The 25,820-nt window shown below is 35.2% G+C and overlaps 1 protein-coding gene across 2 annotated transcripts in view; it reads left to right on the top strand.

Annotated features, from left to right (window-relative positions):
• The window catches only part of LOC145263834 (ras-related protein Ral-A-like), a 206,404-nt gene that overhangs the window by 139,576 nt on the left and 41,008 nt on the right, over positions 1-25,820 (top strand). For both annotated transcript variants that reach the window (XM_080120900.1, XM_080120901.1), the window contains exon 2: positions 13,365-13,506. In XM_080120900.1, coding sequence (XP_079977026.1) covers positions 13,365-13,506 — 142 coding nt within the window. The remainder of the gene's footprint in view (positions 1-13,364; positions 13,507-25,820) is intronic.

The raw sequence follows: 25,820 nt of genomic DNA, 5'->3' as shown, positions 1-25,820 counted from the left end.
CTACTGATCTATATGCTCTGAAAGTTTTAAAGCGTTTTTATTGAGCTAAATTAATACTGCCAATTGAAAAAAATTTTTTTTAGATTTATTATTAGTATATATTTTATACTTGAAAGTAATGTGTGTGTGTCTTTTACCTTTGTTTTGTATATTTAAAAATTTTTATTAGGTAATCCATTCATAGGACATTTACTTATTGTACAATACATTGTTTTTTGTACTATTTTTTTTTCATACATATATGCGTATCTGTTTGTTTGTTTTTTTTGTTTTGTTTTTGTAACTATTTATAATAGCTCATATGTCTTAATTCAATAGACCTTCCACAGATATATAATTAGCAAATATGAATAATCCTACTAGTATGGATTGATACAATTATTGTAAAAACAACACAATGAGTCTAATTGCCGAAACTGTTTTTAGTAATTCTGAAAAAGGTTTCCTTCCCAGGATTATTTTACTGTGAGTAGTAGAGGGGGGTAGTTAATTGTTTGTGTTTTATGGTTGTGTGGGTCTGGAAGTGAAATGGCCGCATTTCCCAGCCCTGTACTATCCTAATTTCTTGGTTGCGGTTCTCTCTAGTCACCCACCATCACCCACACACTCTTTTATGCTTTATGTTGTCCCTTGGGACTCGGGAAGCTTGGATACTCCAGTTACAATATCAGAGGTTGGACTATTAAGTCACATATTTTAGCCCCCCCTCCCCTTCCTTTTCTTTCTTTCGTTTTTTTTTTCTGATCTTTTATTTTCCTTCTTTTTCCCCCTCTCTCCTTTATGCCAAACAAAGAATTTCTATGTACCCTCTTTCATTTTTGTCATCTTAAATTTCTCTTGCATTTTAACATTCATACACACACATATAGGGGGGGGGGGGGGTTGTATAAGAAAATAAACCCACCATCATCTTGCTTGTGAATATTTTGAATTCTACATTCCTGAAGGTCAAAAAGTACCTCTATATTCACAATGTCCCTTCTCTCCACCAGATACACTATTCTTAACACGAGTCTATAATCTATGTCGATTCATTTACTACAAAATTCACTAAACAGAATTTATGATAACTAGCAGAACCCGTGGAAATTCCACGGTAGTTGAAAATTTTTTAAGCACCTAAATAAAATGAATAAAAAAAATAAAATAAATAACGACGAATTTAAAACAGTTTTCTAGCATTTTCTTTTTAAACCTTTTAAAACTAAAAAGAATTGATTTTTAAAAAAATTTAGATTTTTTTTTTTCAATGAAAAGTCAACACATTGTTTTCTTCTGGTTTCTGAGTATTTTTTATATAAATTATAAAGGAACAGACGTCAATTCACTTGCACATGTTTTTTTCAATTTTAAAAAGAAATTATAATGAAAAGAAAAAAATTAGTCTCCTTTCAACATGACTTTTTTTTATTCTAAAATAAAAGAACCAATTTGAAACCGTAAACAGACGGCCATGTTTTTTTAAGAATTTTTGGAGAGGAAATGGTTTTAATGATTTTTAACCGAGATTACTATAAAGGGAGGTAATTTGTTTCTCATTAATTAATGTTTAATGTTTTTTCATGACGTCGGACAAGTAAATTAATAGTTAGACTAGCGGGACCTGTGGAAATTCTACAGCGGCATCTTACATATATAAGATATTGTTGCTGGGCATTCTGTGGATGTTCAGTGTGAATTAAAACCCCACGATATTATTGTTTGTTAAAACTGTAAAACTATTTATCTAAGTAATCTAGTTAATAGTGTCAGAATATATCTGGTTATTATGTTTTATTTCGAATATCCTTATAGGAGTCTGACATATTTCCATTATATGAATGCCAGGTGCGAATGGAAACCTCACGATATTATTATACCATGAGTTAGATAGAATAGATACTACCCCAGGATCCTAACCAAAAGACCATGTACAATACAAAAGCAGCATTATTTTTTTTTTTTCTTCTTTACATTGCGTCTTCAGTGATCGGGAGATCCTATTTATTAAAAAAGGATAGAAGTTGATAACATACTACGAACATTAAATTAGTATATAGATATGCTAATTTAATGTTTGTAGTAGGTTATCACCTTCTATCCTCCTTTTTAATAAATAGGATCTCCCGATGGAATAATTTATAAACTGACCGATAATATTGCCTCTAGTAAAAGACCCCAAATGTTCGATCACTCGTCCTGTTATAGGAATTGCCTTGGGTAGAATTCAACGAAATAACTTCTTGCTAGGGAAATGGAGATGTAATCGTTAAGTGAATATAAATATATTTTAAATTGAATTGTCAGCATTCACTGTGGGTTTGTTGAACCGGCTCCTCCAACTGAATTCTCTGCATCTCGTATAGATGTCATCCAGGCACGTCGGTTTGAAGCTGGGATCAATATCTGGTCCAGCCTTTTGCAGTTCCAGCGATGCACTCTGTAGAGGTGAGAACCTAGATCAGATCGGCATCTTGCTTCACCGTGCTGAGGCAGGTTTTCAGCTGACCATCGCATCGTTTCCACATCTGGCCGTGCAGAGTGTGACCAAACTATCAGACGTGTCTTGAAAGGAGATCTGTTTGAGGAATGGTATCCAGCAGTGCGAACGGATGGTAGCATTTGGGACAAATTGGTGCCAGCGAACCTGAAGGATGCAGTGTAGACATTGGTAGTCAAAAACTTCTAGTCTGCACAGGTCACGAACTCATACTAGCCAGGTTTTGCATCCATATAAGAGAATGGTGCGTGGTCATGATAGAAAGGACGACTAATTAATTTTAGAATTCATAAAATAAAAATGAATTCTAAAATTGAATTGGTCATCCCATTCTTCATGATCATTCACTTCTCCCATCTGAAAAGAATTCAGCATCTTCAATGTTTGGTCCATGAAACGTTAACAATATAACATTAGAACTTGTAAGGATTAGACAACATTCCTTCCTTTCTCACATTCATCATATCGTATGAATCCCAAGATTGTTGGCATTGGTTTATCCGATATTTTTCTGATCAGAATTCTTTCTAGAAAGATTCCGGGGACATGAAGATTGCCAACGTTTTAAGTTAAAGTGATTTTTGTGGAATGAACTGGATTTGAACTTGGAACACCTAGGTCGTCAATCTGTAGTGTTAACCACAAAACCAACGCCCCCTCCCTTCGTTTCTCTGACTTCTGTCCATTTAAGTGAGAATTAGTTGTGATTGCTTGATGTGAAGTAGCAGTAAGTGACCATTGGAATGAATTTTTGAAGTGAATGATGTAAAGTTCATTGTTTGTGAGATAGATCCTTTACCGATTCGTTCGATGCTTTGTTTGAAAAAATATTTCTGCCATTTCTGATCAAACAGGTACTCGAATCTATGTAACAATCTGTTTGTGCCTTCCTCAGTTAGTTTATGTGTGTGTGTGTATATATATATATATATATATATACACACACACAGTTGCCTTCCTCAGTTTATGTGTGTGTGTGTATATATATATATATATATATATATATATATATATATATACACACACACACAGAAAGAAAATTAAAATTGTAAGTTGAAATTTACAATCAAAATTTATTGTTCAACTGAATACTCCAAGAACCAATTTACAAAGTCCGTATTCCACAGCATTTCAAAGAATGCTGTTCTGGCTGTTCTCATCAGAGGACAGAAAGAAATTAGCATTCTTTGAAACTCCGCAAAATAAGGACTTTGTAAATTGGTTTTTGGAGTATTCAGTCGAACAATAAATTTTGATTGTAAAGTTCAACTTAATTTTAATTTTCTTTCTCTTACAATAAGCTCTACTCTCTATTGCGTATTGAGCTTTTTTTTATTTGGTTGGGATTGAATTATTTATATATAAATACCGTTATTTATATTAGTTTGAAGTTTACTGTTGCGTATATCAGGTAAACACTACATCCTTTTTATTTCATTTATATATATATATAAACAATATTGTAATGGCTACCTTTTAAAAATTAATAAATGGCCAACTGTGTGAACTTGATATTTGGAACTTAGAGAATTATTATACTAAACTATATGTGCTCTGGAACCCAATAAAAAATGCGTTCATTAAAATTGTTTGTTTTTTTTTCAAAATTTATATCTAAAAAAAACAAAAAAAAAACGATTTGGGAGGTTATAAAAAAAAAAAAAAAACTGAATTTATGAGAAAGATTTTTTTAATCCATTACGATTGGTATGTACAAACTGAGTAATGTTTTCAAGTAAACTACCCTGGGTGCCCGGCGTTTCCCAGGTGTTTGAAGGTGTGTTGAGTAAAAAAAAAAAAAAAAAAAAAAAAAAAGTGGTAGTAGGCAGGCAGGTTCGAACTCGTGATGCGAAGGCAGAAAAGAAAGTGAAAAAAAAATCTGACGTCTTACTGCTACTCCATGACGTGACCGAAAGTTCGGAAGGTTAAAATTAGACAATCCAGCTGATACGATGACTTGCAAAAATAGTGACGCAAAAAATCGACTGGTCCTTGTAGAAAACTGCCCAGTTGAGGGTGAAGGAATTAATGTTTTTGGCCAAGTTTTCGATATTTGTCGTCTGAGACGCTGAACTTCAAAATGATATCGATCTTGTGAAAATCCGTCGTCTCTGTCAAAAGTTTTAGGCATACATACATTTAAACAGGTGAGATTTATATTATAGATTGTAGAAGATGGTCAACATGCACACACATTAATCATTATTTATCATTCACAAACCAGAAAATTTATTTAATTCCCACTCATAAGTTTTCATTTATTTTTAATTTCAATACGTGTTTTGTTGAATAGTGAAAACAACTCATCAGAGATAAATATGTTCCTAAAAAAAAAAAAAAGGACTATTGGAAAGTTTTTTGTTTTTTTTTATATAGATGGAATGAAAACAGATGTGGAGAGAAAAAGTAGTTTGCAAAGCGATAAATTAAAAAAAAAAAACACTTATTGTAGTGTTTATAGCCCCCCCCCCCTCTAAAAATATATTTAATAATTGAATTCAAAACATACATGGAGAAAGCCTCTTGCGTCGCCAAACTGGTAGTGTTTGTATTTCTGAACGCTTTTGCTTGAATAATTGAAAGATTCTAATGACATTTTGAATGAGGTGTTTTTTTATTTCCAATGTTTATAAATAAAGAATCATAAGTAAAAGACTAGAAGAATTTGTTTGAAAGGCCGACCAACCTCTTCACTTTGATCTTTCTTCTTTGACTCTTGAAGAATTGATTCCTTAATGTTCTGTCAAACGGATAATATATATGAATAGGATGAAGGAATATTCCGGTGCCGGTTGGCTAGAGATAAGATGGTCTGCAGTTGATATTATTCATTTGATGGCATTTGTGGTTGATTTCGTTCAATGGAAGAAAGAAAGAAATTAATAGAAATGTCAAGAGTGATTGTTTGTTTTAATATATATATATATATATATATATATATATATATATATATATATATATATATATATATAATAAGAATTACAGTTAAGTTTACCAAAATGATCCAAGATGGCAAAACTAAAGTAAATTATAAATATTAAAGAATTAATATTTATAAAGTAATCTCTTTATTAATTACTTGTTCTTATACACACACACACACACACACACACACACACACACACATGTGTGTGTGTGTAAATAACTATCCTTTTGTATGCCTGACTAAAAAAATACTCTATTATATAAAGGGTAATTGTCTGTATGCATGTGTGTGTCCAGCTAAAATTAACTCTACCAGACCTGAGCTACTGAACCTAATTTGCCCCTGTACCTACCTCCTGGGCAAAATTGTGAAATCCAGATCTGGAGCTACAAAATTGCGACCCCATTCATCCTCAATAAACCAGAATCTCCCCTATCACCTGGTTAAATGACACGTCCCTTACTTTGAACACTTGATTTTGATCTAGACCCACTTGCGTCATCAGAATTATCATCACTTTTTCCTTCATCGATATATTCATCATCACTAGCGTTACTTGATTCAGAAACAAACTCCTGATCAAATTTGCCTTCGTCTGAATCAGAATTTGTCACTTTATCCAACACTTGTTGCACCGTGAAACTTCTTGGTCTCACTCCTGTCTTGGTCTCACTTACCTGTCGGAGTGCTTGATTTGTCACTAGCTCGATTCATGGCTACTTTAGTCTACAAAAAAAACTCACAACTCCGCCAAAACAAAGGAAGTCATTTACAGAACATTAGGCTTGTGCTAAATCGAGGCTAAGCAGCAACTGGATAGCTATTTTTAGCTCCGTGACAACACAAAAACATGTGGTCGGAAAAATACCGGTTTAGCGGTAACCTGGTTTATTGCATTTTTTTAAATTAACGTTATTTCGGTAACTCGATCTGGTAGGGTTAAAAAAAAACAAACTACAAAACGAATACAAAGTTAATATAGTCTTGATCTGCATTTTCTTAAATTTTATTCTCTTAAGACCCCTTAAGCTTTAAATTTTAGACATTTTCTTGAATCAAAATCATCCAATGGATTTTGATCCAAATTAGAATAAAGATTTTGGACATAAGGTTTAGTAGTATCATAGCTTAATAAGGGGAAACAAAACAGTACTGCAGAACTGTTTTGTTTGGAGAATTTTATTTTACCTTTTCTGGAACGGATATTTTTCTGCTTACAGTGATCGCTAGCTTATTGTGGTAATCTGAAGTTCTTGTTTGATTCCGACATCGGTCATAGTGTTATTTTGGTTTTAGTCAGTGGTGTAACAAGAGTTCTCCCTGCAAATTAAATTACAATTCCCATTAAAAATAGTTTTATTTATTGGTTTATAATAGGACCCATGGTGCAGTGGTTAGAGTTCTTGACAAAATTTAGTTGTAAAAGTGACCTCCCTCTGAAGGTTGAATAATTCTGGAGAAAAAAAAAAATGCTTAAGTCACTCTACGAATAAAAAAACCCCAAAAAACCCCAATATCTAGAGGGTCTTGTATCTTGGGTCATTATTTCTGGAAAAACTCAAGCGGGTCAAACCCACAGTGAAACGGTTCTTCACCCTCTCTGTAGTCCAGACCTTGATCCCTGTGACTTTTGATTATTCTCTAAGCTTAAGGAAAATCTTAGAGGCTGTTGTTATGAGACAATTGAGATGAAAGAGGCTTTGATGAGGGTCATTGACATACTCACGTTAGAGGACTTCGATAGAACCTTTCAGAAGTTATTGGAATGGTACAACAAGTGCATCGCAGCCAGAGGAGATTACTTCGAAGAGGACTAGTTTCATGTGTGTACTATCAGTAAAAGTGCCCATACGAAATAAATCTGGAAACTTATTGAAGGCACTTTGTTTATAGATATTTTGGGACCACACCAGAGAGAAAAAAAAACACTTCCGTCTGCCTGCTTCCCACTTGACTACAACTTGGATGTCTTCAAGTCCAACGTTAACAAATTCCTAATGAACCGCCCCCTTAAGTAAATACTTCATCAAATCTCCACACTAACGTACTGTACTTGGAATTAACCCTTATCCCTGAGTGGCTCCCAGGTCTTGATAAGTGGTGACCACCGTGTAAAAAAAAAAAAAACTTAAGATAATCAATTCTGGAAAAACTGAAGGGAACCTAATATCTGTAGAACCATTACATATTTTTTTTCAAATGGACAAATTGCATTCTGAGTGGTCCACTCCAAATAAGAGATATTTCCCTTATTTTGAATAATTTTTCCTTCTCTTGGTTTATTTTATATTTCTCAATTTGCAGCAAGTCTGCCATTTACACACGCATCACAATCGGGCAACCCAATAAACATACAACTGGCAAGTACATATTTACACTAAGTAACAAATGTTTTTTCAACAAAATTTCACAAATATTTTTCTCCATACTAGTTATAAAGTGGTAGAAGCTAGGTAAAGATGGCAGTCGACATACCCAGGTACTGTACTAAATACCGCTCAAGAAAACTAGTAAACTAGTAATAATAAAAATGGTAAAAAAAAACAAACAAAAAACAAAAAAAAAAACAGTTGGCATCCTGTTGACATAATAAAAACGAGACTAATACTTCAATCAGCAGATGCTTGTTTGCTTGAATATATACTGGATTATGTCCCTTAGTGTTAACTACAAATATGGAAATGTTATATCCACTTTTTCTTGGAAACTACTGGGTCGATCTGAGTAAAATTTTGTATGGACATTTATAAGGTGCAGCAAACCAAGTATTATGGTATCAGTTCGATGCACTGTGATGGATTAGTAGGGATTTGTATTTAATACAAAAAAATTAGCACAAATTTAGCTATATTAAACCATCAATTTGGCATAAAGCACTCGGCAAGCTATAACTAAAAAGTCTAGTAATAATATATATATATATATATATATATAGTTTTCTATGGACCCCAAAACGTTTTTTTCTCACACAAATATACTTTGTGTCTGGGAGTTTTCTTAGATAGGTTTTGTATTGGCATGTATCCGATAAATATTGAAAATCGATAATAAAAAAAATCTGATTTTAATTATCAAAAAGCACATCTTTGATAAAATGGACTGCTGAAAATATTAAAATTTAAATTAATTTTTTTATTTAGATGTGTAGAAATTCATTTTTAGCCCAAAAATGCACGCATGCATGCATACATAAAAAAAATTAAAGTTGAGCCCTCTTTAGGGAATTAAGAAAAAGCAGTCAGCTCTAACACAAATGCAACATTCTGACTTCCGGTCATTGAATACTCTCTGATTATTTACTATGCATACCTGCTGAATGAGCATTTATATGCACTTAATTTCTTTTAATTCTTGTGTTAATTGCTGGTGGCCTTGAGGTAAGATGTTAGCCGACAGAGTTAAGAATAACTTTGTGATTGGGTTCGAATCTCCCCAACAGCAGTACTTATCTTTTCCTACACTGGTGATTGCGTAAGCATGAAACACTAGTGTCTGAAGGTATAAAAAGTAATATATATATATATATATATATATATATATATATATATATATAATAAATTCCAAGTTAAGAATATTAAAAGGTAAAAACAGATGAATTTAACTAGATTTATGAGTGCTCAATAATAAATAGAGCAAGACATTTTATTTGCATTTAAATAAACATTTTAATATCGCTACACTATCATGACAATGTTTCAGTCAATTATGACCAACTAAAGACCTCATCAGGCGATACTCCTTTTAAGGCCAAGTCCTCAATGAAATGCAAAAAACGAATTTCACACACAACTACACACACACACGGTTATCCAGACACTTTTGCGGTATCACAGCTCTTACGTGCGGCTAGACTAGCAACTATCTCAAACCATGATTGAAACTAGATCGCCTAGATGACAGTCAGGGCTTCTGTCATGCTGCTAAGATGGATTTGTGAAATTACTATTAAACATTGTGTGAACAAATAGTTTAGGCGTTTGGACAAAGAGCATTACTTTATGTGCAAGTGGCAGTTTATTTTGTTCCCCAATATGCTCAATCTAAGATAGGGAGCATTTATAGTCATCCACAAACACACTGTTTTGCTGTATTACAGCTCTTCAGTGCGATATCTTAGGTTAAGTGCGCATATATATATATATGTGCACAGATCGTCATATAATGATTAGATCACTCTGACTGACGTTAAACGCATTTAAAAAGAATAAATGTTTAAATCTTGACTGTATTTCTCACGGTTGACGGTAGCCGAATGGTTCGGGTCTTTGCTAATGAAGCCATGCATGACTTTTGTTGCCGGGTTCGAATCTTTTAACTGGTATTAATTGTGACACCTTGCGCTGATAATTCCTGAAAGGATGAAACACTAGTGTCTGTAAGCATTTCATAATTATTATAGAAAATAATTATATATATATATATATATATATATATATATATATATATAAAATAATAATTCTATAATATACAGGTAATGTATAACAGCTCCTCAGTGCGTTTAGATAGGCATGTGTTTTAATTTCATCTTGAAACAAGGTCATTTTATTTCTACAGTTTGGGTTTGTATCTCTTCCATCGTCGTCACAATCCATGAAAGAAATCTCACTTATATGAACTGTTTAAGAGTGCTCTATTTATTTCATTTTTTTTTTTTTTTAAAGAAAATTTGGAATATTGCTAACAACTGGTAATTTCACTTATCACAGTGCTCAACCCACAAGATGTGTGTAGGGGGAAGGCATATATGTACCTATTTACTATGCCTCCCCACGGGACAGAGTTAGACACCAGGGTCGTTTTTTAACGTGGAGAAAAGGTACAAAAATAAAAATTGTCTCAGTCGTGAAGGATTTCTCCTCCACCGAAAGAGAACAAGAAATAGAAATGCAGCATCTGAAGAACAGATGGTGTTTATTTGCTCCCCCACCGAGCAAATTAGGCACAAGGCCGATTTTTAATGTGAGGAGTGAAGGGAGGGGGAAGGGAAAAAGGGGACCAGCTCCCGAGAGGTGGGAAATGGGAGCTGGTTAATGGTCAGGCATGTGGGGTTGCCCCCACATCTGGTCTTTGCTAGTCATAGCTAGTCATAGCTTGCAGCATCTGCCGGAACAGATACTACACTTTGATCTTGTCCCGAAGGCCAAGTGGGAAGGCATAAATGTAGTTATCCATATATAGACCATTTTAAAACAGCATATTATACATTTTTTTTTCTTCATGGGGTAATTGTGTCTAATGCATAACGCCGAAACAGTTTGAGAATCTGTTTATCAAATGAAAATGCTACTCTGTTGAGATCCAACATTTAATCACCATGGCAACGAATTTATTTTGTACTTTCTCAGGTCAAAAGTGAAAATAGGAGTTTCTTGTTCTGTTTTTAGAGAAGGTTGTTGTTGTTAGTGGTGTTGGTGGTGGGGGGAGGGGGGTTAGTAAAATATTTGTACCGCAGGGGTAGATGTCAGTTTCTCTTATCATGTGGATATTCGTTTGGCTGTAAGGATAAAGAAAACAGAAAAATCATTATCCAGGCTGTGCAATGTATAGTTACCTTGTTGGGATTTTCAAAGTCAGACCCAAACAGCAGTTGAACTGACAAATAAAATTTTGTTTCTGTCTTGTCAGTTTTCATTTATTTTTGTACTATTATATTTACTTAAAATTTTTTTACTTAGTCCACCTCAAACAACTAATATAGAACGTTTTTAAATAATCACCTAAAATAAAAACCAGCATGCAAGTAACTTTTATGAAGTCGCCCACATACCCATGACTGAGTATATTAAAAAGTTTGCTTTATTAGTTTTTAAATAGAAAAATAGGCTTTTAATATCAATGCTAGTGTGATAAAAAAAAAATCAACTCTTGTGTGTGTGTGTGTGTGTATATATATATATATATATATATATATATATATATAAATAAATTAGCTAACCTGTCCTGGCATTGCTCAGTGAGTAACCTAGACAATCCTGAAGTGAAAAAAAAGTAAAAATTGCTCTGCCAACCCAGCATTTGTAAATTAAATTTTTCATAAATGTTTCAAGATTTAAAAAAATCGCATAACCAAAGGAAAATAATTATAAAAATGAGTTATTTTACCTTACTATGGTTAGTAATCTATATACAGCATAATTCATGTTGACACACCGGTTCCTGTTAGATTACCAAAGTTAAGCAACGTTGAGCCTAGTCAGTACTAAAATGGGTGACCATTTGGGAATTCCAGGTGTTGTGTGTGTGTGTGTTCTCTGTTTGTCTCTACATAACTTTCGGTTGTCTAGCACTTCTGCTTGTCATTGGGTTCTAGCAATGCCGACTCAGGAGAGGTGTGGTTGTAGCTTGCGCAACCCTTGCTTCACAATTACATGCACAGCTACTTTTACAGGAGTATCCATTGTCTCTTGGGGCCGAACGAAGGCAACACAGTAATCTGATAATATTGTAATTGTGTTAAAAATCCAAGAAGCAATGAATCAGAAAACAATATTTTATTTTTTTTTAAATTTTAATTTTGGAATCCTTTGAGATGAGGTTTCATAATTTGTGTCTTCCTTTCTTTTTGTGGACTGTTATCCTCATCTTTATAGTTGTTTCGCCAGATTTCAGCCAACTCGGCCTTTGGCCTTCTTTAGGCTGAAACAATTATAAAGATGAGGATATCATCATGAGTCGCATCTTCGGCTTGGTGCAAATTGCAGACACACGTGACTTATTTTTTGCCATTCCTTCCGATCCAGGGCAAGTTGGTTGCTGGACGCCCAACTGTTGAAAGATGTCCAATCAAAAACATTTTCTCTCCACCTTTCTGTTGGCTTTCCTCTGCCTCTTTTGCCGTCTAACATACCCCCAAAGCATTACTTTGATAGGCCAGTGGTTGATCGTTTGACATGGCCAAAAAGTTTAAGGGTTTTACTTTTGATTTTTATCAAATGAAGGGGGTAGGGAAGTAATTTGACGGAGAGCGGATATTTTATTATTTTTTTTCAATCAATGTCCTATAATGAAACGTATTACATGATTTTGAAAGACCTCAATGCGATTGGCTAATTGTTTAGTCCATGTGATACAATCAAGGCCATATAAAACTACTGGGAGGGCATAAATTAACTAAACTTTTACTTTAACAGTTATTGACACTGTTTTTGGATTTTAGAATGATGTTGTGCTTTTGGAAAGCTACCCAACCCAGTCAGATCCTGTGTTTGAATGTTGTCTTGTGATCACTGGAGAAAATCAGTTTATGCCCTAAATAAATGGATTTGGGTGACCTGTTTGATGGGTTTACTGTAAATAGTCCCGTTTAGGTGATTTAGCTGTAGACATACATCCTGTTTTCACTAGGTTTATTTCTAATTCTGTCTCCTTTGGATTCTTTAATAAACCATTATACATCATTTTTTTTTTTTTTTTTTTTTTTTTTTTTTTTTACAAAAGCTTTCAATAGTATCAAATTAGATAAATTTCGGTCAATTTTAGACAAAATCCCTCTCAACAATGACTGCATTAATCTTTTAAAATCACTTTGTGATGGATCACTGGCTTTTATAAAAACTGACTTTGGGTTTAGCTGCTCGATAAACACCAAAAAGAGCGTCAAGTAAGGAGATATGCTTTCAGCAATCTTGTTCTGTGTTGCGCTAGCTGATGTTATGCTTAAGACAGAAGGGACTTGCCAAAGCGATTTTTCTATGGGTGGACAAATCATCTCCAATGCTGATGACATCGCTCTTTTTAATGAATGAACACATAAACGTGAGTTTTTTTTTTTAATGTATTAGCAAAGAATGCAAAGATGAGGATAACAGTCTGCAAAAAGGAATGCAAAAAGAATGAAATTTGTATTGGACTTGAACTTTAGTGCTTTTTTTATTATTATTATTAATGATTATGATTATTGCTTTTATTATTAATTATTATTGCTTTTATTAATGATTATAATTCTGATTATTCTTTCAGGTGTTGGAGGAGTAGTCAACAATATTACAACAATATGTCGAAAGCAAAGAGCCAACAGCCCGCAGTCATCCATAAAGTGATTATGGTTGGTAGTGGTGGTGTAGGTAAATCTGCACTTACGCTACAGTTTATGTATGATGAGGTCAGTTTTTTATTTTAGTTTTTTTTTTATTGCTCATAATTACCCTAAACAAGGCATATTACCACTGACATGTAAAGAGCTACTGTATATTAGGGACTATACTTACAGGAAACCTTTAAGTAAAGAGTTTAAACTTTTGCATATTAGTGCAGTCAGGGGAAACAGGAAAAGGGGAGTGAATTCAAAAATCTAGCAGTTTGAGGGAAGACACTTGGATTTTAGTGTAATAAAACACTGACACACGTATGGCAGCAGTAGCAGCAACAGCCAACGGATGCAAATGACCAAGCTGTGTGCAAGGTGACGTCACAGTGAGGAAGAAGGAAAGAAAAAGATTATTTAAAAAAAAGAAAAGCGTCCTGAGAAGGACAGAAATAGACATGTGGCCCGAGAGCAACAGGAAAAGATGTGCTCTAAACATGACCGGATAGAGATAGAGTACCACATGTCTGACCTAACATAGTATTGTTAAGCACTTTGAGAGTTCGAGAAGACTTTTGAACAAGAGACGATGCATTATACTGGAAGTATTTATAAGTTCATGTAAATGTCTTCAAAGATGTTTCAACTGCAAAAAAAAAGGGGGGGGGGGTTGAATTCTTTCCTTGTCTTTGTTTCATTGTGACTGTCTGCATACAACTTGTGGGTCCCAAGTGTTGACATGTAACAACTACATTGCATAAGAGGGTATATTCCATTCTCATTCAATCCCATAATATACACACATGTAATCATGTATCTTTATACATGCAAGAGTAGCAAGAGTACACTCTATATGATGATGATTTTTACATTTTCACCCCAAACAAGACACATTGTCACTTTGATGTAAGGGGTTACTATCAGGGACTTAAGCTACAGGGGTACTATGTAGGGAGTTGGGCAGCAAGATGTCGGTTCATGTTACACTTGAACTTCTGCATGTCAGTACAGTTGGGGAAGCAGGGATCCGAAAGGGAATTCCAAAGTCTAGCAGTTCTGGGGAAAAAAACTACTGGAGTAGAAGGCTCTTTTACATCTAGGCATTTCTACTGTGAAGGGGTGGGATTTAGCTGCTTGTCGGGGGTATGTACGTTGAGGGGGGTACAAGTGCTTGCAGTTCATTAGAGCATTCACCATTAAAATACTTGTAGAACAGGCAGAAAGATGCAACATTTCGTCGATGAGACAGAAGCTGAAGCGTAGATGACAGTTCAGGACCTATCAGGTTGGCGACTCTTTTTTGAACCTTGTCCAGGAGGGAGAGACAAGTAGCAGATGCACCAGCCCAAATATGACAATAGTACTCCATACATGGGCGAATGGTGACCTTATAGAGGTACAGGTACTTTCAGGCATTAGTAGCTTTCTAGCACGGTAGAGAGAACCTACCTTCAGCCAGTTGTCCTAAATTTCTCCTTTCCACTGGATTCAAGCAGTGCCAATTCAGGAAGGGTGTGGTTGGAAATTGCGCAACCCTTGCTTTGCAATTACATGTGCAACTGTTTTTTTTTGTTTTTTTTTTGAGAGGTATCCATTGTTCGGAAAGACTGAATGTAAGTCATAATAATAAAACTAACCTCTGAATTGGTGAAGTTTTAAAAAGAAAGTTTCATGATGCAAATTGATTTGCTTTCTCAATTCCCCAAAATAGTGAAATGGATTTATCCAACATTTAAAAAAATTTTTTTCATTAACTTTCACGTGAAAGGACATAGATAATTAATGCTGGCATATTTTACTTTCTTCCTTGTCTCAGTGGCTGTGGGAACAACAATGTGAGATAAAAGTCCAAGGTGGGGGATTTTCAAATAGTGCAACTGGTCATACAATTATATCTAAGGAATTCTTAAAGATGAAACGTATGTGTATGCAGATGTGTGTGTGTGTGTGTGTGAACTTATCTAAACACTAGCAGGGCCTTCGGCATTGCCCATGCTTAAATATGATACTTTGATTAATGTAGATTTCGTATGATACCCAATATATAGTAATGATTTAAAAAGTTAAAAAAAAAATAAAATAACTCATGAGCCACATTGAAACCAAAACGCTTAGCTTACAATTTATTTTTGCCTCTGCCATTAATGACTGAGCTATGAAGACATTTTTGCTGCAAGGCTAAAAATTAAAACATGAACCAATAGCTGTTACGTTATGCATGCATATTTATAATGCTGGCGTTCGACCTTGCAAATTTTTTTATTTTATTTTTTTTATTTTTTTTATTTTCACACTTTTGTACCGATTTTCCTAGGCTAAAACCCAAATATGTTTTGCATGGGTTAAAATATCTTATATATAAAGTTTCATGTCTGTAGACCAAAACTCTAGGAGGAGTTTGGTAGGCAAATTTTTTTAAACAAAAATATATACGTATAGAAAAAGTTTTGTTTACTATAAACTTTTTACGGAAATATTACACAAGTATAAATCATGTAGAATATCTGCATGAATATAATTACACGTAATTGTTAAAGATGATCATTCCATAAGAAAACCAAAAAAAACTAATAGGGAATTAAAATGAATGTTTAAAAGGATATGCAAATTAGCTAGATCTTTTGCAAATCTTTGATGCAATTCTACGACTTCTATAAGAAAGTTGTATTTTCTTTTTAAATAAATAGAAAAAAGGGTTTTTAATATGATTTGATAATCATATTAAAAACCCTTTTTTCTATTTATTTTTATTTATAAATAGAAAAAAGGGTTTTTAATATGATTTGATAATCATATTAAAAACCCTTTTTTCTATTTATTTAAAAAGAAAATACAACTTTCTTATAGAAGTCGTAGAATTGCACAAAAAAAATACACAAAAAAAAATTATAGGAGTATATACATAGTATAATATAGATTTGAAAACCCCAAAATGAACCAAAAACAATCATTTGAATCTTTAATTAATATAATTATTTTTAAACAGTTCATAATAAATTGTTTGTTGCCATACATTTGTAATTTCATTAAACCATTTTTTCTCTGTGTGTGCGTATATATATATATATATATATATATATATATAAATAAAATGGTTGTATAGATTGGTTTCCTAGAAATAAATCTAATGAAACCCGTGAAGAGTGCTCATTGGAGGACAGAGCTGGTATATAGTCTGTTTATTATACAAACATTATTGGTTACATATGTGCATAGATGTTTATGCTTATTCAAGGAGACCACTTCAAACCACAAAACTGTTTTTTCAATATCGCTCAATTTTTTTGGTTTGAAGTGGTCTCCTTGAATTAGGATTTCACTGAAACATGTATGCACATATGTAACCAATAATGTTTGTATAATAAACAGACTATATATATATATATATATATATATATATATATATATATATATATATATATGCAATAATTTCGTTTATATTAACAATAATTAATTAAATTAGTTATTTTTGTTAAACTTACTAAAAACCATTCCCTGTAATCTTACTCCCTGGAATTCTTAACTCTAGACAAAAGCGAGAAAAGGAAAGGAAGTGTGCGGGTTGGTTGATTTTAACAAACTTAATATTCACAGTCATTGATATGCAAGTGATTAAATAAAGGTTAATTAATTTGTATAGTTTTTAAAAAACGAACTTAAATTAATGGTTCATTTTTTTATAGTTTCTTATTGGATGATTTGGTTTCATTTAACTATCACACCCAGTTCTATTTATGCATATTTTCTATATTGTGCATAATTGTGTAGAATTTAGGATGAAAAAAGTTTTAGACCACACACACACACACACACACATCTATTATGATGAAGTCGTATGCTTTTCTGTTTGTTCACAATTTGATTAATATGTACAAAAGGTATGTGGTTTCACAAATCCATTTTCATATTGAAAATGGACTTATATACACTTTTATTCCAGCATGATATACATATATATATATATATATATATATATTAATTTTATTTATACAAACATTAATGGCTACATATGTGCATACATGTTTCTGTAATCACCCACGTTGGGGGATTACGTCTTCGTTTTCGACGGTAATTCTTGGCCTGAAGACGTAATCCCCCAACGTGGGTGATTACAGAAACATGTATGCACATATGTAGCCATTAATGTTTGTATAAATAAAATTAATATACCTGCTCTGTTCACTCATTGAGCACTATTTTGGTAGACACATGTTGTTTCATTGGATGTACTTCTAGGAAACTAAACTCTACTGACTATATATATATATATATATATATATACTATTTATTCAAAAGAAATGTACGTTCAATGAGTAACCTTTTTTAAAAAAAATTTTTTTTTAATTACATTTTCACCCCAAACAAGGCACATTGCCACTTTGATGTAGAGGGTTACTATTAGGGACACAGGCTACAGGAGTACTAGGTGAGGAGTTGGGCAGCAAGATGTCGGTTCACGTTACACTTGAACTTCTGCATGCCAGTACAGTTAGGGAAGCAGGAACCTAGCAGGGAGTTCAAGTCTAGCGGTTCTGAGGAAGAAACTACTGGAGTAGAAAGCTCTCTTACATCTAGGGATCTCTACTGTGAAGGGGTGGGATTGTACTGCTTGCCGCGTTTGTCGAGGGTATTTACGTAAAGGGGGTACAAGTGCTTGCAGCTCGTTAGAACATACACCGTTAAAGTACTTGTAGAACAGGCAGAGGGATGCTACATTTCATCGATGGGTCAGAGGCTGAAGCTTGAATGATATTTCATGACCTATTAGGTTGGCAACTCTCTTTTGAACCTTGTCTAGGAGCGAGAGACTAGTAGCAGATGCACCAGCCCAAATATTACAACAATACTCCATACATGGGCGAATGGTGGCTTTATAGAGGTACAGGATACTTTCAGGGGTCAGTAGCTTTCTAGCACGGTAGAGAGGACCTACCTTTTTCGCAGCAGTCCTGGCAATGCTCTCAATGTAATTGTTCCAACTCATGTTTCCTGTGAACGTTAGGCCGAGGAGTTTAAAAGATGTACTTTCAGATAAAGAGTCTTTGGCCATTGCTATTGGTGGTAAAGAAGGTTTCTTGTAGTTATTGAAGGAAACCAGTTTAGTCTTGGCAGCATTTAATGTGACCATCTGTTTTTGTCCCCATTCCACTACAGATTGGAGGTCATTCTCTAGTGTGTCTGCCATTTCTTTAGATATGTGTTCATTTGTTTTCCTGTCGTGTCTGTTATAGAGCGTAGTGTCATCAGCATATATACCCATCTCACAATTTTGTCAGGGAGGTCATTTATGAATATTAGGAATAATAGAGGTCCAAGGATAGACCCCTGAGGCACTCCCGCATTTATATCATATTGTTTAGATGTACGGCCATCGAGGACAACCTGGATTTTTCTCTTATCTAAGAAGGATTTAATTATGTTAAGTATTCTACCAGTGATACTGTATGATCTGATTTTCCTGAAAAGACCTTCATGCCATACCCAGTCAAAAGCCTTAGATATATCTAGAGCTACCGCTCTACCCTCCCCTGCTTTGTCAAGTGAATGGTATATACGCTCAGAGATTAGTTAGAATGTCTGCTGTGGAATGGGCTTGCCTAAATCCATATTGTTGGTCGGTAAGAAGTTTAGTATCTGTAAGGTGATGGACTAGAGCTTGGTTAATTATGGACTCAAATATTTTGGCAAAAAGTGGGAGGAGGCTAATGGGGCGGTAATTTGCTGGGTCAGTTCTTTCGCCAGAAATCTTGAAAACTGGTACCACAGAAGCAGTTTTTCAGCAGGTAGGAAAGCAAGATTCATTAAGGCATTTGTTGTAAAGTTTGGAGAGGATTGGAGCTACTTCGGCTAAGCACTTTTTTAATAGCACAGCCAGGATGAGATCAGGTCCACATGCTTTTGCAGTGTCAAGATTTTTTATAATGGCATGCACGTGAGAAGGGCTGATTTTCAGATCGTCAAGTGTGGCGTCTGTCCGCAAAGGAAAGTCTGGGATAGGGTGGTTAGCAGGGTCTAGTGTGGAGTTGGAGGCAAACCGACTGGCAAGCATGTTAGCCTTCTCGGTTGCAGAGCAAACAACTTCATGATTGTTGGATAGTGGGGGAATTTTCGATTGCCTATTATTTACTACACTATTGTAGATTTTCCAGAAGTCACAGGTCCCTAATTTCTGAACTTCGATGCGTTTTTGGGTGGGTTTAGTAAATTCTCTCTTAGCTGTCGCTATTTCTTTCTTACAGTTACTTCTGGCTTCTATATAATTCTGTCTGTTTGAACTGGATTTATGTTGGTTAAATCTGTGGTATGCGTGCTTCCTTTGCGCGATGGCAGCTACACATGTGGAAGTAAACCATTGTGGAGAGTGGGGCTTGCTATAAAATTTCCGCGTGGGGACATGTGCTTCAATTGCTGTTTTGAACCATTCAGTGGTCTCATTTGTGCACTGTTCAGCAGGAAGTGAAAAGATATTTTGCCATGAGGTGTCTCTAATGAGATCCCTGATAGCTTCCCAGTCGGCCTTTTTATAATATCTCATTGTTTTGAGCAATGGCTCTTCCATTTTAGAGTTTAGGGTGATTTTAACTATTATCACTACATGATCAGCATTCCCAAGTGGACTGTGGGCGTTCGTAACACAATCATCAGGAACTGTGGTCAGAAACAGATCTAAAAGTGATGCGTGTTGCTCTTGCTGGTCAGGGAAACGGGTTGGAAATGTAACCGTCTATGATAGGGAATGAGATATAGAGAAGCTATGTGTTGTGGTACCAGCTGCGTATGTGTAATTAGAGAATCCAAGCCAGTTACTGTGGTGGACATTGAAGTCACCAAATACATAAACTTGTGCGCTAGTATCGAGGGAAAGTGCTGTATCTATGCTGTCAGAAACTTTGTTTATTAGGGTACAGTCCTGGGTCGAGGGAGAGCGGTAGAGAAAATAAAAGTAACTAATATTATGTTCCATGTTAAGTCTAAAGCACATAAAGGCTTGATCGTATTGATTTTATAATAAATATGAAATCTATGAATTAAAATATCATATTTAAGCATATTTTACGACCGGACAATAGTCTTTAATTTAAATTTTTAAAACTCATGAAACATTTAGTTGTTTTTAATTCTTGTCTTTTCAAAAATTTTTATTTTCAATCTTGAATAATGTTCAGTTTTAGTATGAATTATGTTTCTTTGCTAATTTTCCAGTGAACAGGCTTTCTTAATGACGGTCGTGGTTTTCCACATGTCCTCGTACACATTCATATGCTTACACACACACACAGATTCATATGCTTACACACCTCATAAGCTTCGTCTCTTACTTAGACATCCATGAACATAATCGTAGCACACATGCACGACTTATCCCAATTATGTACACGCATTTTGCACGTATGTATAGTTTCTCACACTTGCACGCACTCACAATTATAAACATTTACTTTTTTTTTGAGAACATATTAATCTCTTCTCTACATATGCACACACACACACACACACACAGGAGCGACTTGACTCCTGAAAAAGAATTTAAAAAGATGCCTGACAAATATACTCTGTGAACCAAGTGCAGGAGAGATACAAAAAATTGCACTCAAAAGCACAGTTCGAATTTTAAAAGGATCTCTGTTGGAATGTATGAGACAACGGGGTGAATGTCTAGCATCCGGTAGAATGCCCCATCCCAAAATTGAATCAATAAATAAATGCACGCATGCATAGCTTCTCACACCCGCACTTTTATACTCGAGTTTATTCATCTATTGGTGTTGGAAGCAGTGTTCCTTTAAGTTTGTGGTAAACCATGTTCTGACCCCCCTGGGTTTAGCATCATCTGGTAATATTTGTTGCATTCATTATCATAAAGGAATTTCTCTTAATCGCTGGTGGTAGACACACAGACACGCATACGCACACACACACACACACACACACACACACACACACACACACACACACACACACACACACACACAATCTCATTAAAAGTTATGTATGTTAGAGCGAACGCTTTGAATCAGCAGTAGCATTTTTTTAACAAAATGAATATTTTATTTACTTTTTAAAAAATTGAATTATTTTATTGGTCACCGGCAAAAGGAGAGTGGACCTGAAAATTCACCCTTGTCCGTGAGTCTGTCCGCACTTTTCTCAACAAGTACACCTTGGAATTTTTGGAAATTTTGCACAAACATTAAACATGATATGAGTTAAAAAAAAAAGTAAAAGGACGGATTTTATGGGAAAACTCCGGTTACCCTTAAAGATTGATGCCTTTGATTTTATAAAACTTTCTGAAAAGTTGTAACTAACTGATTTCTATATAATTTTGTTTGTCTATACTTTGCGATAACTCTTGTGTGTGCTCTAGGGGCTCTTTTAGGGCTAATAAAAACACTCCATTTTTGGGACACATCATCATCATCATGACAGGCTCCTTGCCCGGACCCATGTGACTCTTCCTCTCCAGAGTTTCCTGTCTTCCATCAGTTGCCTCAGATCTTCAGGTTCACAGTTGGCGTCGTGTGCTATTTGTTGGATGTACGTGGATCTAGGTCGTCCTCTACTTGTGCGTTCATGTCGTGGAGTCCATAGCAATACATCACTCACCAATTCATGCTTGCTCCTCAGACAATGACCGGCAAATCGTAGGCGTCTTTCTCTGATGGTATTAGATATGGCAGGTAGGTTGCCATAAAGTTGCTGCTTCGTGGGATTATTTTGCCAAGATATATTTAATATTGTTCTTAGCATACGGGTGTATGTGCCGTCTAGTTTTCTTTCCAATCTTTTGGTGAGTGTCCAGGTTGTAGCACCGTAAACAAGGACAGACTCTACCACTGCCCTGAAGAACTGCCTTTTCAGTGTGTCAGCCAGTCCCAAACTCCATACTGAATGTATCCCATCCAATGCGGTTCATGCTTTTGAGATGCGAATTTTGATGTCTCTCTCTGTGTGGAAACTATGTTGCTGCCCAGATACGTAAACTCAGCGACTTCTTTCAGTGGTGTTCCAACCAGGGCCCTGACCTCTCCTTTCACATTGAAAGTCATAAACTTTGTCTTATCTGCATTTATGTGGAGACTAATGTCATTTGCAGACTTTTCTAGCTTGCGTAACAGTGTTTGCGCATCAGCAGCATTGTTCGCGAACAAAGCAATATTGTCTGCATAATCTGCATCAGTTATGTGTGCTGATTGATGACGTCTGTTTCTGGATTCATTTAGGGTAAAGCCTAGCTTGTTAACAGCGGTGCGAAGTACAAAGTCAAGATAAACAATGAAAAGAAAAGGGGCAAGAGTATCTCCTTGTAGAACCCCAGTGCGGATGTCGAAAAATTCAGTGTCCCCATCTGGGGACCTGGCCATTGCTCGAGTGTGCTCATATAGCATCATGATAGCATTAATGACTTCATTTGGAATGCCATATGCTTTTAATATGCTGGCCATTTTTCCTCTATGTACGGAGTTAAATGCTTTGGAGAAATCTACAAAGATCATGACTGCTTCAATGTTTTTTGCTTTGACTCCTTCAATCAGTCTCCTAACAGTAAGTATTTGACTAGTAGTAGAGCGATTCTTTCTAAATCCATTTTGGTTCTTCCTGAGCACTTTGAGAAGCATGGCATTGTAGATTTTTGCTGCAATTGGAGTGAGTGTTATTCCTCTGTAGTTGCTTGGTATGCTTAGGTCACCCTTCTTGGGGAAGGGAAGTATGCATCCTTCCCTCCATATATTACTAATTTTTTTGATTATATACAGAATTACATGAATTAAGAAGTATGTCATTGAAACCACCTGTCTTCTGTACTTCAGGAGGTATGTTATCTAAGTCTGCAGCTTCATGATTCTTGGTCTTCTTTAGTACATTTAGAAGTTCCTCCATTGTAAAATCACTCTTCTCAATATCGAGTTCCTGTACAACAATCGGCTGAATTGGTTGGTCTGTCACTTCTGGTTTGTTTCCGAGTAGCTTTTCAAAATGTGCTTTCCATTTCGAACATGCATTTTCTGGAGTGTTTGCCTTTAACTTAGCTTTGGCAGGTCGTTTGCGCCCAGATATCTCATTTACTACTTGCCAAGTTAGATAGGATTGTTTTTTATCTGCTGCATTCTGGATTCGATCTATTTGTTCTTGAACATATTTCTGTTGTTCTGATAGGTACATCATACTAAGCTCTTGAAGCGCCTGCTTCCTTAATTTTGTATTCTGTTGAGTGGCATATTTATGTTGCTTTTTGATTATGTTTTTTAACTTTTCTCGTTTTAATATTATTTTGTCATTTTCCCACGGTACTTTTCGCTTTATCTTGGGCTTCAGAGGTATACACTTCTTTGCTGCTTCTTGGTGCGATCTCACATTTTCATAGGTGGTATTAGCAGTTGGTTCCTGCTCTTGTGCTTGTAAAGCATCAAATCTGTTTCACAGTTCGAAGATGAATCTCTGATCTGATTGACGTGTGACAACGTTGACCAGTTGTAGGGCTGTCTAGATGATTTTTTTAGTTTTGTTCACTCGTAGGCTTAACTTCAACTTGGAGATTACACTCCTATGATCAGTAGACACACCATAGAAACTGCTATAAGCTTCAGTCATGACGGCTAATGATCCACTTCTTATTCATAAAAAAATAGTCCAGTTGTGCCTTGTTTCCATTTGAGGATTGAGGATTCCAGAGCTTACTGGGTCTTTTCTGAAAACAGGTATTCATGCATTGTAGGTTGTTTTCAAGGAGAAAAGTTAATAAATACTCTCCATTTCGGTTTGTTCCATCATGGAAAGAGAACTTATGCTTGTTGTCTTCCCGTCCTATATGTGCATTCATGTCACGTCCGATAACCAATAAATTATGTTTGGGGATTGAGAGCACTATTGCTGAGAGTTCATCGTAGAAATTCAGGATCTCTTGCTTGTCACTGACGTTGGTAAGGCTGTAGCAACAAATAACAGTAGTAGCAGGATTACCACTGAAGTTAGCAAGAATTATCCTTTGTGTTATCTTTTCAGCACTTTTCAATGATTTCAATGCTCAAGGGCTAAGCAGAAGTCCTACTCCCCCAATGGTACTATTTGTTGAATTTTTCCATGCTGACGCTGAAACTAATGTCCAGCTGTTACCAATTTCATGGTACTTTTATGTCTATGTCGTTGTGGAAGAGACGGTGCTTTGGAATACATACAATATTTTTTGGGACTATTTTACCATATTTTTCCAAAATGTTCTGCGTATGTCTATTTAGAAGTTTTGAACTCAAATTTAAATATGTTAAGGCTATGGGAACTTTTGGAGCTAAATGGGGGTGGGGGCAAATGATAGACTTAGTCATTTCTTTTTTTGCATGGTACAGAACTCAAATTTACACATGTTAAGGCTTAAAACTGCACCGTTTGTTCATTTTCTTCAGGATTTGACGTCCCCTGAGGACTTTTTGGGATAAATGGGAGGGGGGGGATGCTAAACTTAGTCATTTTTTTATACCTCGTTCACTATGCACTCACGGGGGGACCATGCATGCTTCACTTGTTTTTTTTTTTTTTTTTTTTTTTTCAAATAAATAAGTGTTAGCAAATGTTTTTTTTTTTTGTTTTATTTGGCCAATAAATAATTTTTAAGCATGTTTTTGATAATTTTTTTGTTTTTTTTGTTTGTTTCTTTTATTTTCTAATGGCAAATTGAAACAAACTTTTTTTTTAAAAATGTTTTTCAAGTATTTTTTATGAAACAACAACAATGAATGGGTTAGGCTTGTTTTTGTCCCCCCCCCTTTTTTTTTTGCCAATTCGACTAGGAGTAGTTAGAATCTTTTTTTTTTTTTCTAATGTCAGAAAAATTTCCTTAGGAACATGTTTTTTTCCTCAGACTTTTGGACAGCATCAGGCGACTGCAAAGTGGATAGAGAAGAGGTAGCGGACATGTAAGGAAGCTCTTCACCAACCGGGTAGCTTTCATCGATTTGAGTTAGACCCAGATCCGTGTGAGTAGTCTGCCGATGTTATGTTTGCATCGGTTGGAAACACTCGTGTATCTCTACCGTATGGCATGGGTCTCCTATCTGCTAGGGATTCCTGAGAAAATAATCCCAGCAAATGTCTCACAGGAAATTCTTTCAATCGACTCTAGTGTGCGCCAATCCACATTCACGCTGGAGTTTTTTTTTGTTTTTTGCCATCTCGAACGCCCACAGGTATATCAGTTTGATAATGCACACGATTTTCAACCATTGTTTTGTGAAGAAGGTCCCAGTCCGGATTGCTGTTCACCGTTGACATTTAACATTCCCATATCTTCAACCATAGCCGTCGGTAATGCTCCCTCTTTTTGCTAGGATGCACTTGCGGCCGCAGGTTGCACATTTTATTGATTTTTGCCATTAGTTTCCGTGGTTGACAAAAAA

This window comes from Euprymna scolopes, chromosome 39, assembly GCF_053919585.1.
Source record: "Euprymna scolopes isolate OS-2025 chromosome 39, ASM5391958v1, whole genome shotgun sequence".
In the NCBI taxonomy this organism is placed as follows: Eukaryota; Metazoa; Mollusca; class Cephalopoda; order Sepiida; family Sepiolidae; genus Euprymna; species Euprymna scolopes.
Note: the sequence above shows the minus strand (reverse complement) of the source record. Positions and strands in the feature narration are given on the sequence as shown.